Source organism: Molossus molossus, unplaced genomic scaffold (assembly GCF_014108415.1).
Source record: "Molossus molossus isolate mMolMol1 unplaced genomic scaffold, mMolMol1.p scaffold_m16_p_10, whole genome shotgun sequence".
NCBI lineage: Eukaryota > Metazoa > Chordata > Mammalia > Chiroptera > Molossidae > Molossus > Molossus molossus.
The window spans coordinates 52,195,247-52,210,885 of NW_023425345.1; the positions used below are offsets into that span (position 1 = coordinate 52,195,247).

Here is a 15,639-nt window from a genome sequence, read left to right on the forward strand (position 1 = left end):
GAGATAAATGCAAAAATGTCCTCGGGTGAGGATAAAAAAAAAAAAAAAATCATCTTTCTTTTTAAATTATTTTTGCTAATCCTCCCCGAGAATATTTTTTCATTGATTTTGAGAGAGAGTGGAAGGGAGGGAGGGAGAGAAAGAAAGAGAGAGAGAGAAAAAGAGAGAGAGAGAAATGTGAGACACATTGATTGACTGTAAACTTTTTTTTTTAAAGGTGAACAGAGAAATGGGGAGGGAGTTCAAGCTTTTTGTTTACTTTTGCTTTTTTTTTTAAGGATGAGAGAAATGACAGCATGTTTATGTACATATAGGAATGGTCCAGGTGAGAGGGGACAACTGGTGACACACGAGAGAGGAGAGAGGCTAGAACTGAGGCCTGGAAGGGTTTCGGATCTAGTGCACAAATAGAGGGGTTGGCGGCAGGCAGGGCAGGGATCATTCATTATTAGTGTACCGTGCACACAGGAACAGAGGCAAGCAGTAGACAGATGGGGGAGTAGGAGCCTTCTTTGGCAGTTTTCTTACGAGAACTTTAATTTGTTCAAGAAAACAGAATGCAAGGTCATTCATTGAGAGTGAGGATTGGAAGGGGGTTGAAGGAGAGTTGAAGGTGCTGCATGAGCAGACATGGGCTCATCACAGAATGTATGATTTATACTCTCCTCGTGGAGTGATACAGCCTGGCTGTAAGAACTATGTGGAGTAGTAACTGACTATCAAGGAAGGAAGGAAGTCAGTGATGCCAGTCTAAGTAGAGGTTCTTCCACTAGGATTTGACCTTAGTTCTTTTTGAATTGATGTTATTGTCTGAAACCATGCTAGGGCTAAATTAAGGCCTTTATGCAATTCAAAATAAAAAGATTAAATCATAAGACAGGTAGAAGAAAGTCCAATAATATAACTTATTTCTTATGATAATGACCCTGACTTTTTATTTTATTTTTTTATCCTCACTCAAGGACATTTTTCCATTCTTTGTTCAGATAGAGCGGGAGGGAGAGAGAGGAAGAGAGAGAGCGAGAAACATCGACATGAAAGGGACACATCGAGTGGCTGCCACCCGCACGACCAACCAGGGCCGGGGACAAACTGCAACCAAGGTACGTGCCCTTAGCGGGAACCGAACCCGGGTCTCTCTGTACCGCAGGCCGACGCTCCAACCGCTGAGCCAAACCGGCCAGGGCTGTTTGTTTTTTTATATATATTAGATATTAAGTTCTTTGCAAGCTCTGTTTTTAAAAATATGTTTTTATTGACTTTTAGAGAGAGAGGAAGGAAGTGAGAGATAGAAATACTGATGTGAGAGAGAAACATTGATCAGCTGCCTCCTACACACCCCCTACTGGGAATTGAGCCCTAAACCCAGGCATCTGCCCCAACTGGGAATCGAACCAGGACCTCTCAGGCCATCGGACAATGCTCAGTCCACTGAGCCACACTGGCCAGGCTGCGAGATCTTTTGTTTTGGTGTCCTGCTTGATTGGTGCCTTCCACATAGGCTTAGTGCCTTTTGGGTAAACGTAGGTGCCGCAGACCCAGCGAAGGAGTGACAAGTTTGTGAAACACTCAAAGCTAGAGGGACAACTAGTAAGCTGATAAACAGAGAGATTTCAAATAACTGGAGAAATAGGCCAAATTGAACAAGATGAGACTTTAACAGATTCTCTGCTTTTAGGTCCTGGAAACCAATGAACTCACAAGTAAGATGGGGAAGGGGAAAGAATGGGGAAGCCACGGTTAGTGGTGGCATATATAAGAGGCGTATAGTGGAAGCCCTAGAAAGCTACTGACACTGGCCCTGGCCGGTTTGGCTCAGCGGTTAGAGCGTCGGCCTGTGGTCCAGAGAGACCGGGTTCAGTTCCCGCTAAGGGCACGTACCTCGGTTGCAGTTTGTCCCCGGCCCTGGTTGGTCGTGCGGGTGGCAGACACTCGATGTGTCCCTTTCATGTCGATGTTTCTGTCTCTCTCTGTTCCTCTCTCTCCCTCCCACTCTATCTGAACAAAAAATGAAAAAATGTCCTTGGGTGAGGATAAAAAAAAAAAAAGAAAGCTGTTGACACTGAAAGGATATACCCTAAATTAGCAGCAAGAGTGGTAGGCAGGTCATAGAAGTTGGAACAATTTTAATTTTCTTCTACTATCTGCTTTCCTTTATCTTCCAAATTTCTTACAATGATAACTACTCATAAAAAAATTTAAACTTGCTGTTATATTAGGCACCATTAATATGGTCTCTAATAATGGAGGCAACAGTGCAGCCCTCCTCTGCGCCACTCCTAGACTGCTGAGTTGTGGCCGGGTGTCACAATTTTGAGGTGAGAAGCCAACATTGTAAATTGTTTGGAAACCATACCAGATAAAGAAAGCTTGCAACAGAAAGCTCAGAAAGAAAACTTAGGGGAAGCCTAGAACTTGAATGCCATCTTCAAATATGCCAGTGGGTGACCTGTACAAATGGCAGCAACTAATGGAAGACAGATGCCACCCCCACCGCAGGAAGAACACCATGGGACAAATGCTTCAGGTACCGGACAGAATTCTAACACAGAGTGGCTAGTAGATCTAGCCGACCCTCAGGACCTTTCTCAGCCTTAATTTTGGAATTTTTATAAATTGAAACTATTCTATCAGAATTCACTTCAAAATCACATTTTTGAACTGGCGAAATCTCAGTGAAATTGTGGTTGAGTTAACAGTATTGTACCAATGTTAATTTCTTGTTTTTTTCACAAATGTACCATGGTCATGTAAGATACTGACATTAAGGGGAAACTAGCTGACAAGCATATGTAAACTCTCTATACTATTTTTGTAACTTTTCTAGAAATCTAAAATTATTCCAAAATAAAATGGTTTTAAAAAATTAAAAATTTTGAACTCACACAAAAATGCTTTTCTCAGACTAAAGGTCACAGAATGTCCTGAGAGCTGATGAGCTAGTGCCCTTCAGGCTTCAAGTATCAGAATTGTAATCTATATTCATGATTTACAGTTTACAAAACATACATTTAAAAAAAATGTTTTTATTGATTTTTTAGAGAGAGAGGAAGTGAGAGATAGAAACATCTATGTGAGCCCTGGCCTGTTTTGCTCAGTGGTTAGAGTATCAGCCTGTGGACCAAAGAGTCCCGGGTTCAATTCTGGCCAAGGGCACATACCTTGGTTGTAGTTAGTCCCAGCCCCAGTTGGGGTCTTGTGGGTGGCAACCAGTTCATGTGTCCCTCTCACACCAATGTTTCTCTCTCTCTCCCTCCCACTCTGTCTGAAAATAAATGTAAAAATATCCTCGAGTGAGAATTAAAAGAAAAAAAGAAACATCAATGTGAGAGAGAAACATCGACTGGCTGCCTCCTGCACGCCCCCTACTGGGGATTGAGCCTGAAACCTGGGCATGTGCCCTGACAGGGTATGGAACTGGGAACTCTCAGTCTATGGGACAATGCTCAATCCACTGAGCCACACTAGCTGGGCAAAACATACATTTTTAAAATCTCCACCCCAAGAAGGTGATGTAAGCAGCTTCAGTATTATCATTCTGTACAAGCCAAGAAACTGAGGCAGCTCAGCAAGCGCAGGGTCACTCAGCTGTTGGTTGAGCCGGCCTTCAAATCTGTCTCTTCATTCCAAGATTCTTTCTCCCAAACCACCAACTCTCCAGGATCTGTCTCCAGTGAAACTTTGTTTACATGTCCACTGGGTTTGGTTCTCTGAGTTTTATTGCAGATGGAAGAGGTTTTCACTGTCGCATTGTTTGCAAGTGACACATATCTGAATGTGTCCATTGGCAGAGGAATGATTAAATAAATTACAGGCCATTCATTCTGGAAACACTATATAGTTGTTAAGAAGAATGTGGCAGATCTGCAGTTACTGGGACAGGACATGTGGTCAGATGAAAAAAGCAAATTGCTGGGGCAGTATGCGTAATATGATTACATGTTTGCAAAAAAAGTAAATTAAAATAAAATTATAAACACACACACACACACACATATAGAGAGAGAGAGAGGGAAAAGGTCAAGGAGGCTATTCTGAGGGGCATGGAATAGCTTTGTAATGAAAACAACAAAAACAACAATAAAGGTAAACAAAGTTCAGAAAGCCTGGGATAAAAGGGGGGAAATGGCTTACAGCTTTCCCTCCATCATCTCCTGTTTCTTTCCTTTTTTAATCCTCACCTGAGGATATTTTTCCATTTTATCTTCAGATAGAGTGGGAGGGAGGGAGAGAAAGGGAAACATCTACTTGAGAGGGACACATTGATTGGTTGCCTCCGGCAGGACCCCGACCAGGGGCCAGGGACAAACTGCAACAGAGGTACATCCCCTTGACCGGAATCGAACCCATAGATCTTTGGTCCAAGGGCCAACACTCTAACCACTGAGCCAAACTGGCCAGGGCCATCATCTGTTTTCACCGCATTTCTATCCTATCTCCTGTCCAACAAAGGAATAATAATGTTACTCACTTCCTTCCCTTCTCAGGCTTAAAAGGAAGGTAGCACTGTTTTTCCTTTTCTTTTTCTTTTTTTTATCCTCATCCGAGGACATTTTTCCATTTTTTGTTCAGATTGAGTGGGAGGGATAGAGAGAGAGAGAAACATCGACATGAAAGGGACACATCGAGTGGTTGCCACCCGCACGACCAACCAGGCCCGGGGACAAACTGCAACCGAGGTACGTGCCCTTAGCGGGAACCGAACCTGGGTCTCTCTGGACCGCAGGCTGACGCTCTAACCGCTGAGCCAAACCGGCCAGGGCAGCACTGTTTTTTCTTTCAGGGGAGGCGTGGGGCCGAGGACCACAACAAGATGTGAGCTTTTACCCAAATATTAACCAACAGCAAATGAACTTCAAGATCTATTTTGCTCACTCACCCTGCTTTTTTTCCCCTGTTGTTGTTAACCCAGATACAGGTTGGTTTCTTTGTGGCCCTTGTTCCCCTAAATCTCTTATCACTGAGGCATCAGATCCTTTGCCACCTGAGTCTGCCAACCTACTTATTTGTTCTAGAGCTGCCCAACACAGGGCGGCTCCCCCAATCCTCCTTCCCATGGGAACCAGCCTTGGAATTCTGCTCCCTTTCTCCTTCTTTCTCTTTCATGTGTCCTGGCCGGTGGGTGGAGCGACACTTTAAGAGCAGTATACCATGACGGAAAGAACACAGGCTCTGAAGTAAATCAGAGTCGGCACAAACTCCCGCCTCTGCCACTGTTAGCCACAGGACCTTGGGAGAATTTCTTAACCACTGAAAATTTCTTAACTTCCCTAAACCTCAGTTTTTGCTTCTATAAAATGAAAATAAAACGTGCTCACAGGACTGTGGTGGAAAAATGAGACCAAAAATACTGAGTGTCTAATCCAGAATGAGGAAAATCTAGGAAGTAGCTAGTGGGATTAGGTAGAAAGGGATGGGCTTTACTCGTGGGCAGGCAAAGCCCACAATGTCAGGTTCCACTCCATCCTACTTCCAACAGGGTGACCTATGTGCTAGGCACAGCCGGCACAGTGCCTAGGGTCCACAATACTTCTAGGGGCCCATGAAAATGGTTTTCATGATTTGAATTTCTTTTAAATTCACAAGAAGAAAATTGAACATTTAGATCAAGGAAATTGTGATATTGTTATATCAACCAACTATTAATTATAAATGCAGCTGTTAATGATTTTATTATATTTTTCCTTAAACCAACACAGTTGTAAAACAAAAAAAAAATTTTTTTAAATCCTCACCCAAGGATATTTTTTTTCCCATTTATCTTCAGATAGAGTGGGAGGGAGGAAGAGAGAGAGAAACATGGGTGTAAGAGAGACACATCGATTGGTTGCCTCCCGCATGACCCCAACCAAGGCTGGGGACCGAACTGCAACTGAGGTATGTGTCCCTGGCTGAAATCGAACCTGCAACTCTTTGGTCTGTGAGCCGATGCTCTAACCACGGAGCCATACCACCTAGGGTGTACAATACAATTTTTAATATATATCTTTGAAAATGGAGGAACAAGCCCACAAAGGCAAAAGTGCCAAGGGCCCATTAAAGTCATAATGCGGCCCTCAATTTCAACATTCCAAGAGGTTATCTCCTTTAGGAGATCTTTACAGACTGACAGGGGGAAAGGATTGAGGGGACGGAGGTGGGGACATGGGGAAGGGATGCAAGACCCTCAATGATCTCACCCTGTTTGTGATTTTTCCTTTCCTATCTCTAAACTTAATTTTTCTTGGACCCAGTGGATAGGGGACTGCATAAATCTTAAAATACCACATCACTCATGTCACTAGTTGAGTCAAGAATGTAAATATACAACTCGACAACAACAAGAAAACAAACCTATTTAAAAATGGGCAAGTTCATCTGGCCAGTGTGGTTCAGTGGTTGAGCGTCGACCCATGCACTAAGAGGTCGCCAGTTTGATTCCTGGTCAAAACACATGCCCAGTTCTGGGCCCGATCCCCAGTGGGGGGCATGCAAGAGGTGGCCAATCGATGTTATCTCTCATCGATGTTTCTATCTCTCCCTCTCCCTTCCTCTCTCTCTAAAATCAATAAAGGAAAAGAAAAGAAAAAAAAAAGGTCAAGTTCTCTGGCCAGTATGGCTCAGTTGGTTGGGGGTCAGCCCATGCACCAGGAGGTGGCTGGTTTGAATCCTGGTTGGGGTACACACTTGAGTTGTTGGCTTTATCCCCAGTAGGGGGCATGCAGGAGGCAGTCAGATGTTTCTCTCTCTCTTCCTCTCCCTTCCTCTCTCTAAAAATCAATAAAAGCGTTTTTAAAAAATGGGCAAAGGACTTGAATAGACATTTCTCCAAAGAAGATATACAGCTGCTCAATATCACTAGTCATTAGGGAAATGTACATCAAAACCACAATGAGATACCACATCACACTCATTAAAATTTGACCCAGGGCCCTGGCCAGTTTGACTCAGCGGTTAGAGCGTCAGCGGTTAGAGAGTCCTGGGTTTGGTTCCTGCTAAGTGCACATACCTTGGTTGCAGTTTGTCCCTGGCCCCGGTTGGGGTTGTGTGGGTGGCAACTACTCGACGTGTCTCTCACGTTGATGTTTCTCTCTTTTCCTCCCCCTCTCCCTCCCGCTCTATCTGAAGATAAATGCAAAAATGTCCTTGGGTGAGGATACAAAAAAAAAAAAAAATTGACCCAATGATCCCACTTCTTGGAATATAACCTAAGAAGCCTAAAACACCAATCAGAAAGAATATATGTACCCCTAGCAGCACTATTTACAATCACTAAGATCTGGAAACAGTCCAAGTGCCAATCAATAGATGAGTAGATAAAAAAGCTGTGGTACATATACACAATGGAATACTCTACAGCTGTAATAAAGAAAGATCTCTTATCCTTTGAGATGACATGGAGGGACCTGGAGAGCATCATCCTAAGCGAACCAAGCCAATCAGAGAAAGACAAATATCACATGATCTCACTTATTTGTGGAATATAAAGAACAAAACAAGCTGATGAACAAAATAGACCCAGAGACATAGAAGTAGGGTACACACTGACAAAACTCAGAAGAGGGGGATGGGTGGGAAGGAAGAGATAAACCGCAGAACTTATATGCATATATGCATAAACATAGACATAGACAATAATGCTGGGGGGGCAGAATTGAGAGGAGGATGTCAATGGGAGAAAAATGGGGGTGTCAATAGGGGAAACATCTGTAACAAAAATAAATAAATAAATTTAAACTAAAAAAAAATAGCTACTACATGTGCATGTGTGTGTGCGTGTGCATATATACATATATATAAAGTAATGAGAATGTAGAGCAATTGGAACCCTTGTGCACTGCTGGTGGAAATGTAAAATGATGCAGACACTGTGACAAGCAGTATGACTCTGAAACAGTTTTACTCAAAATATTAAACACAGAATTACCACATGATTCAATAATTCTACTTCTGGATATATATAACCCAAACAATTGAAAGCAGGAACTTGGAGAGGTATCTGTACGCCCATGTTCATAGCAACATTATTCACAATAGCCAAAAGATAGAAACAACCCAAGTATTTATCAATGGACAAATGGATAAATATACAACATATATACACACATATATGTATATGTATATAAATAATATATTATTCAGCCTTAAAAAAGGAAACAAATTCTGACACATGCTGCAACATGGATGAACCCTGGAGATGTCATGCTAAGTGAAATAAGTCAGACACGAAAGGACAAACGGTATGATTTCACTTATATAAGGTACTTAGTCAAATTTATACTAAGATAGAAAATATAATGGTGGTGGTTACCAAGGGCTGGTGGGAGAGGGAGTGTGGAGCTATTGTTTAACGAACATAGAGTTTCAGTTTAGGAAGATGAAAAAGTTCTGGAGATAGATGGTAGGTGATGGTTGCACAGCACTGTGAATTAACACTTAATATTACTAAACAGTCCACCAAAAGATGGTTAAAATGGTAACACATTATGTATAATTTACCACAAACTAAAAAAAAAAAAAAAAGAATGTAAATAGTTCCTCTTTTGCCCAAGTGCTGATTCCTCAGCTAGCTACCAAAGCATCAACTTGTTTCCCTATGGGCAGGTTTATTTGGAGGTTCTCAGTCCTCTCCTCCAGAACTCCCTCCAGGGGAAATGTGATCTCTGCAGTTTCACACATGGTGCTGCCTTTATCTGGAATACTGGCTATACCCCGCTTTGACTGTACATACCTCATCTATCCTTCAAGGGTAAGGGGCTCTACCCCATCTCCACTCATGAAGCCTTTGCTGACCAATCTAAACTTCTACCTATTTCTCCCTTTTCTTTGTTCTCACCAGACAACTCACAGTCTGAAATGTGTGCATCACTAGTCATAGAGGACACTGTTTTAGCTTTCCCTGGGGTTGTCACTCAATTGTTTCCATATCAGTAAAACAGAGAATGTCTGTCCTAATGACAAGTGAAATTGTAGAGGAAAACAAAGGTGTATGGACCAACCAAGTTAACCTACCTAGCACATAAAGAAAATAATCAACGAATGTATTATTTCATAACCAGCTTGGTTTGGTTATGAAACGAAAGGTGAGAATCTATTCTCAATGTGATGAGAGCATAGCTTCAGTAACAATGTTTTTTTTTTGTACATGCCCTTAGCAGGAACCGAACCCGGGACTCTCTGGTCCGCAGGCCAATGCTCCAACCGCTGAGTCAAACCGGCCAGGGCAGTAACAATGGTTTTAAAAAAAAATTTTTTTTTCTCCTTTATTGATTCTTAGAGAGAGAGAAAAGGAGAGTGAGAGAGATAGAAATATCCATGAGATCGATTGGCCACCTTCAGCATGCCCTGCACTGGGGTTTTGGCCCACAACCTGGGCATGTGCCCTGAATGGGAATTGAATCAGCGACCTCTTGGTGCATGGACTGACGCTCAACCACTGAGCCACACCAGCCGGGCAACAATGGGTTTTTGATACCGGAGTGTATCATCAGAGGAGTGAACATTAGAAAGCAGGCAGAATTCCTTTCCAGGAAAAGATGGGTTTCTAACAAATACCTAATAATGATAATAATAATAATAATAATAATAACAATAACCAATGTTATCAAATGCTTACTAGCTCTGAGACACTGTACTAGGTGTTTTATAGGAATTGTCTTATCTAATCTTCACAAATAACCCCATAAGATAGGTACTATTTCCTCCATTTTACAAATGAGGAAACAAGCTTAGAAGTTAGATAACTCACTCGGTAACAAAGCTTTAAGTGGTAGTGCCAGGAACTGGCCCAGATCCATGAGACTTAGATGCATACTGCACTAAAGTGCACACTCTAGTTGCCTTCTGTTTCCTCTCAGTAGCTTTTCCTGTGTGAAGCAGCCAGAAAGAGGTGGGAGGGTCATCTCATCTGGTCTGAGGCCTCAGGGAATTCAAGGACTGGGCTGGGGGTGAGGGTGTTGAACAAGTGTCTACCATTCTACAGGAAAAGGCATTCACCTACCTCCTGGGGAAGGTGTGGTTGGGAGGCTAGTCATTGCAGCAAGTGGATGGGCACCTTGCGGACCTGGAGAAGGCTTGATTGGGAGGCTAGACATTGCAGCAAGTGGATGGGCACCTTGAGGAATGAGCTGATCTGTAGGAAGAGGGGAAAATACAGGAATGAGGTGGGTGGGCCACTGACTGGGGCTGGAGACTGGAAATTACAGAAAAGCCACTGGTGCCAGATTTTTCTGAGTCCCTTCCCTATCCCCTCTTTTCCCTGTGGAGCTAGTCCTAAACCCTTGCTGGTTTCCCTGACTATCTCCTCAAGCTTCAATTATCAAGAGCTGATCCGTGAGACCACCTGTATTTGGGCTGCATTACCTTTGAACGTTCTACCCCGAGATCCTTTCACTGGGTCATGACATCTGCTTTAGAGATTTCTGAAGCTGAGAAAGTTAGGCACAGGAATACAAACTAGCAGCGGCCCCAGTTTCACCAAATCTCGGTCACGGGTACCCAGTTCTGTGAGTTTGGGCGGAGCCATTCTCTAGGTGTCAGGCCCTGCGCCCAGGCTCGGCCCGAGTGGGGGCTGAGACAGTGGTGGTAGGTGAACCCGGCAAAGGAAACTGGAGGTAAGGGTCCTTAGTGGCCTTTTGGCCTGAGACAACCGGTCCACTGGGCTTGGCCACTCCCCTCAGTCCTCCCTTCATTGTCCACTGGCCCCGTCGGTGCACATTCTACCGAACCCCACTAGCTGGCCACCGGGTCAAACCCCACTTGGCCGAGCCCAAGCCGCGGGCGCCGCCCGGGACCCTCGATACTTCTGCGGACGTCGGGTCTCACCCCGCGGCCCCGCCCCCTGGACCCGGGCCTCAGCCCTCCTGCGTTACCGGCACCGGCGTGCTCCCTGCGCTCGAGGTGGCCCAGAACCGCGACGGGAGCTCCAGCTGCGCGCCGAGCTCCGGCCGCTCTCGGTTTCAGTTCCAGCCGGGCCGAGGTGGCTGCTGCGTGAGTGTGGGCGACCGGGCTCGCCTGGCTCTCCGCCCTCCCCGGTCCCCTCCTCCGCGTGCTCACCTTACCAGTCGGACGGGCTGCCGGGGAAGGGCCGGCGCCACTGCGCGCGTCCCTGTGAGCTGGACGGGGGCGGAAGCGCAGAGATCCGCGCAGACCCACCGAGGGACACCGGCTGCAGGAAGCGGCGGAGAGGCGCGCGGAGTTAGCTGCGGAGGCCGGCGAGTGGGGGTGGGGGACCCGCCGAATGGGTGGGACAGGAAAAGAGGAGAGAAACCGCCCTCTGCAGGTTCCCTCTGCCCGCGGGACGCCTCTGCTCCCCCAGGAGGAAAGTCTGCTTTTCCTTCTCCGATTGTCACTTTACCCTCCTTCCGGAGCCGCTTCCTCCCTCGCCCCGACGCTGGGGACTGGGGGGTATGGGGTCTGAACCCTGGACTAGCTGGGATCCGCCCGCTTTCCTCGCGATCGACATTATTCGAATTTTCAACGAATGTGGAACATTACATTTACTTGGGTTTCCACATAATGTACTTAAATACTAGGTTTGTGTCCAGAAACTTGGAGCGTAAGGTAACGTAGTGACACACCGCGGGCCGGGAATCCAGGAGGCCAGATGGAGACAGGATCCCCATCCGGATCCTCCTTGTCCATATTCATCCAAGGCAGTGGAGCGGCGTGGACTTTGGATTCAAACAGTCTCAGCTCCGCAGCTTGTTAGTCGTGTGACTTTGGGCAAATTACTTACCATCTCTAAAATCTGTTTCCTCGTCCCTGAAATAGGGGACTAAAACTGATAATGCCTATAAAACCATTTCATTTCATAGACATGGTCCTTGCACAAGGTAAGGACCTCGCTTTAATCAATGCCATACTTTAGCCACTTCTTGACTCACTTCTTTGTGGCAGGAAATGTTACCAAATTAATGATGAACTCAATGACTAAGGATGATAAACACAGGCTCTGGAATATACTCTGCTGTGTGATCTTGGACAAATTACTTGTGTTTCATTTATTTTATTGGGAAAATAATTGTCTCATATAGGAAGGATGGAATGGTTAATACATCTAAAGCAGTGATTTTCAACTCTTTTCATCTCATGGTACACATAAACTAATTACTAAAATTCTATGGCATATAAAAATAGGTATTTGATTCCTTCACAGTAGATGACTATTGTGTTGGCTACTGTTATTTTTTTTTAGTATTGACCTTTTTCCATTTTTTGTTCAAATAGAATAGGAGGGAGAGAGAGGAAGAGAGAGAGAGAGAGAAACATCGACATCCACATGAAAGGGACACATCGAGTGGCTGCCAACCGCACAACCCAACCAGGGCCGGGGACAAATTGCAACTGTGGTACATGCCCTTAGCAGGAACCGAACCCAGGTCTCTCTGGACCACAGGCCGATGCTTTAACCGCTGAGCCTAACAGGCCGGGGCTTGGCTACTGTTACTTTTGACAATCTAAGGAAAAAGAGGTCAATGCCCCTGACTACATAGTCAAGTATTAACTGTTTAAAAATAGCTGTGGCCCTGGCGGGTTTGGCTCAGTTGTTAGAGCATTGGCCTGCGGACCAGAGAGTCCCGGGTTTGGTTCCCGATGGGGGCACGTACAAAAAAAGAAAAAAAAAAATTGTGGCACATTGGTAGAAAGTTGCTGATCTAAAGCATTAGAACCTTATCTGGCACATAGTAAGAGCTCAATAAATGCTAGCTATTATCCTGGCTTCCTACTTGGTGTTAAAACTCTTGTGGTGCCCTGGCTGGTTTGGCTCAGCGGTTAGAGCGTCGGCCTCAGGTCCGGAGGGGCCAAGGTTCGGTTCCCGCTAAGGGCATGTACCTTGGTTGCAGTTTGTCCCCAGCCCTGGTTGGGTCGTGCGAGTGGCAGCCACTCGATGTGTCCCTTTCACGTCGATGTTTCTCTCTCTCCCTTCCTCTCTCTCCCTCCCACTCTATCTAAATAAAAAATGGAAATGTCCTCGAGTGAGGATAAAAAAAACAAACCAAAAAACTCTTGTGGTTATTCTGCCTTACATCCCAGTGATACAGACTTCTGTGCTTACTTCTTATTTCTGTAAAGAGTTCACTAGGTTTGGGAATCAGTATTTATATAGATGGATAGATAGAGAGGGTTTGTGCATGTTCATATGGGAGACCAAGATGGAAAGAAAAGTATCAGCTAATAGAGGTATTGAGTGAAAAAAAAAAGCAAAGACATGAAATAAGCAAGGGTAGTTGCTTTCATTCCTAAAGATGTTATTTGGTTGGTAAAAACTGAGGATAGCCTGGCCGGTGTGGCTCACTGGTTGAGTGTTGACCCATGCACCAAGAGGTCGCTGGTTCGATTCCAGGTCAGGGCACATGCCCAGGTTGTGGGCCCAATCTCCAGTGGAGGGCATGCAGGAGGCAGTCAATTGATGTTCTTTTTCATCGATGTCTCTCTCTCTCTCTCTCTCTCTCCCTCTCCCTTCCTGTCTCTCTAAAATCAATAAAGAAAAAAACAAACCCTGAGGATAAAACAGTAAGTTGATCAATTTGTTTTATTTAAATATATTTTTAAAGGCATAGCAGTGATCAGTGAAGAAGAAAGCCTAGGGTGGGAAAACTGCCACTCCAACCAAGAAAGGCAATGAGAATAACACATAGGCAAGATGTACATATGTTAATAAAAAGGTCAGCTGGCTGGTCTTCAGATAAAAGAATATTCAAGAGAAAAGGAAATTCAGATCCTAAGGGTTAAATTCTAAAGGTGGACAATTGCTTGCATTTACTGACAAGCTGACCATAAATTCCAGGTAAGGCTGAAATCTTTCATGTATCTTGGTTTTTCTCATAGCATATATTCCATTACATATTGAAAACTGGTAGAACCACAGACTCTCAGAGGCCATGAACTGATCTGCTATGTTACTTTCACAATTTAAAGTCTCTCACAAGCAAAGTTTTGCTGGCCTGGCCAGTGTGGTTCAGTAGGTTGAGCGTTGTCCCATGTACCCAGGTTCTGGGTCAGGGCACATACCTTTGTTGCGGGTTCAATCCCCAATAGGGGTCATGCAGGAGGCAGCAGATCAATGTTTCTCTCTCTCTGTCTTTCCCTTCCTTTCTCTCTAAAGTCAATTAAAAAACATATTAAAAAAAAGTTTTGCTGGTATGTGATTTTATCCCTGTAGGCACATACCATTCATTTTAAAAGTGCAAACATGCAGAAAAACAGGACCCAATATGCACACGCTCCACACCAATTTAACATATAATAAACAACACTGTAAGCAGTGCCTATACTCTGCTTTTTGGTGTATCTTAGATGTCCTGGATGTTTCTAGTGTACTCTAGATATATTATGTAGTCTGTCAATATTATCCTTCAAATTGCTAGAAGGCAGGGACTGGGTGATGTTCTTGCAATTAATTCTACGTAGATGCATACAGGTAAATGATGAATGAGGCCTCATGTGGTGACTTACCAGTGTTCTCCAAGGACTAAAGGCTAAACCTCAGAAATCAGAGCAGCCATCCCTTTGTCAATAGACCTCCAAGGGCCTCAGGACAGGGGAAAAGAGATATTCATCTCCACCCAATTTGATTGGATTTCAGCTCCTTGTGCTGTTGCCAAGATGGCAGTTATTCTAAGTCCTGACCTTTTTTCCCTGGACTTTACCATTCTGTAAATCTCGGTAAACAGTTTGGTTCCTACTTGGGAATATCTATCCTAGATAAGCACAGTTATTACTCATGCCCAACGTAGTAGCCCTTTCTCCTCCCCTCCTGGAACCTCCAGTAGCGCCATATACAAATGAAGTGTCCATTTCACAGTTTAGCAAAATTTTCTACTTCAGCTGTGCCTCTGTTGTTACCTTGTGTGCTTGTCTCCCCCCACAAGAGTGTTAATCCCTAGAAATTCTCTCTGGCAACTCCTCAAAGAGAATCAGTTTCCCAGGAGAAAATTGAAAGCCCTGCAGAGAAAAGGTCTGAACTGGGTTTTACCAGATGAATGATGGGGCATTCCAAACAGCTCATGGAGGGCCTTGGACAGCTAGGAGCCTGTATTCCCAATATTTCCCCCACCCTTCCAATACCACTGGAGTATCACTCACAGCAGTGATTCTGAGTGCCAAAGGACTGGGATGTCTTCTAGGAGAGGTATTAAAATATAGGCAGTAGGCCTTTTAGAGGGGAGCATGCAACTCTGTCTACATTGTAACAGGAGAGGTCCTCTGAAGGTTTTTAAATAAGAGTAGTAGGATTAGATCTTGGAAAAAATGACTTCTAAATATAAACATGTATTTCCAGTTTCCTAACGGATGCATCTACTGCAAAGTCCTGTAAGTTCTCATACTTGTGTCCAATATTTGTAGGAGATACCCCAAAATCTGCACATAAAACATAGTTTGCTCAGTTTTGACACATGTATACATCCAGTAAACTATCACAATCAAAATTAACATTTTTATCACCCCTAAAGTTTCCTTGTATTTCTTTGTAACCCAGCCCCACCACTGGTCTTTTTTTTTTTTTTGTCCTCACTCGAGGACATTTTTCCATTTTTTGTTTGGACAGAGTAGGAAGGAGAAAGAGGTAGAGAGAGAAACATCGATGTGAAAGGGACACATCGAGTGGCTGCCTCCCACAGGACCCAACCAGGCCGGGGACAAACCGCAACTGAGGTT

At 44.3% G+C, this 15,639-nt stretch overlaps 1 protein-coding gene across 2 annotated transcripts in view; it reads right to left on the bottom strand.

Annotated features, from left to right (window-relative positions):
* LOC118623910 (small cell adhesion glycoprotein) overlaps positions 1-11,176 on the bottom strand; it is a 29,984-nt gene extending 18,808 nt beyond the window's left edge. Inside the window, exons 1-2 of one of the 2 annotated variants that reach the window (XM_036251725.1) lie at positions 11,035-11,176; positions 9,980-10,111 (exon numbers count right to left, since the gene is read on the bottom strand). In XM_036251725.1, coding sequence (XP_036107618.1) covers positions 9,980-10,073 — 94 coding nt within the window. In that variant the 5' untranslated portion in view covers positions 10,074-10,111; positions 11,035-11,176. Of the gene's footprint in view, positions 1-9,979; positions 10,660-11,034 lie in introns of those variants that run through there. The other variant, XM_036251726.1, reaches the window with a different exon arrangement.
* Between the last annotated feature and the right edge of the window lie 4,463 nt (positions 11,177-15,639).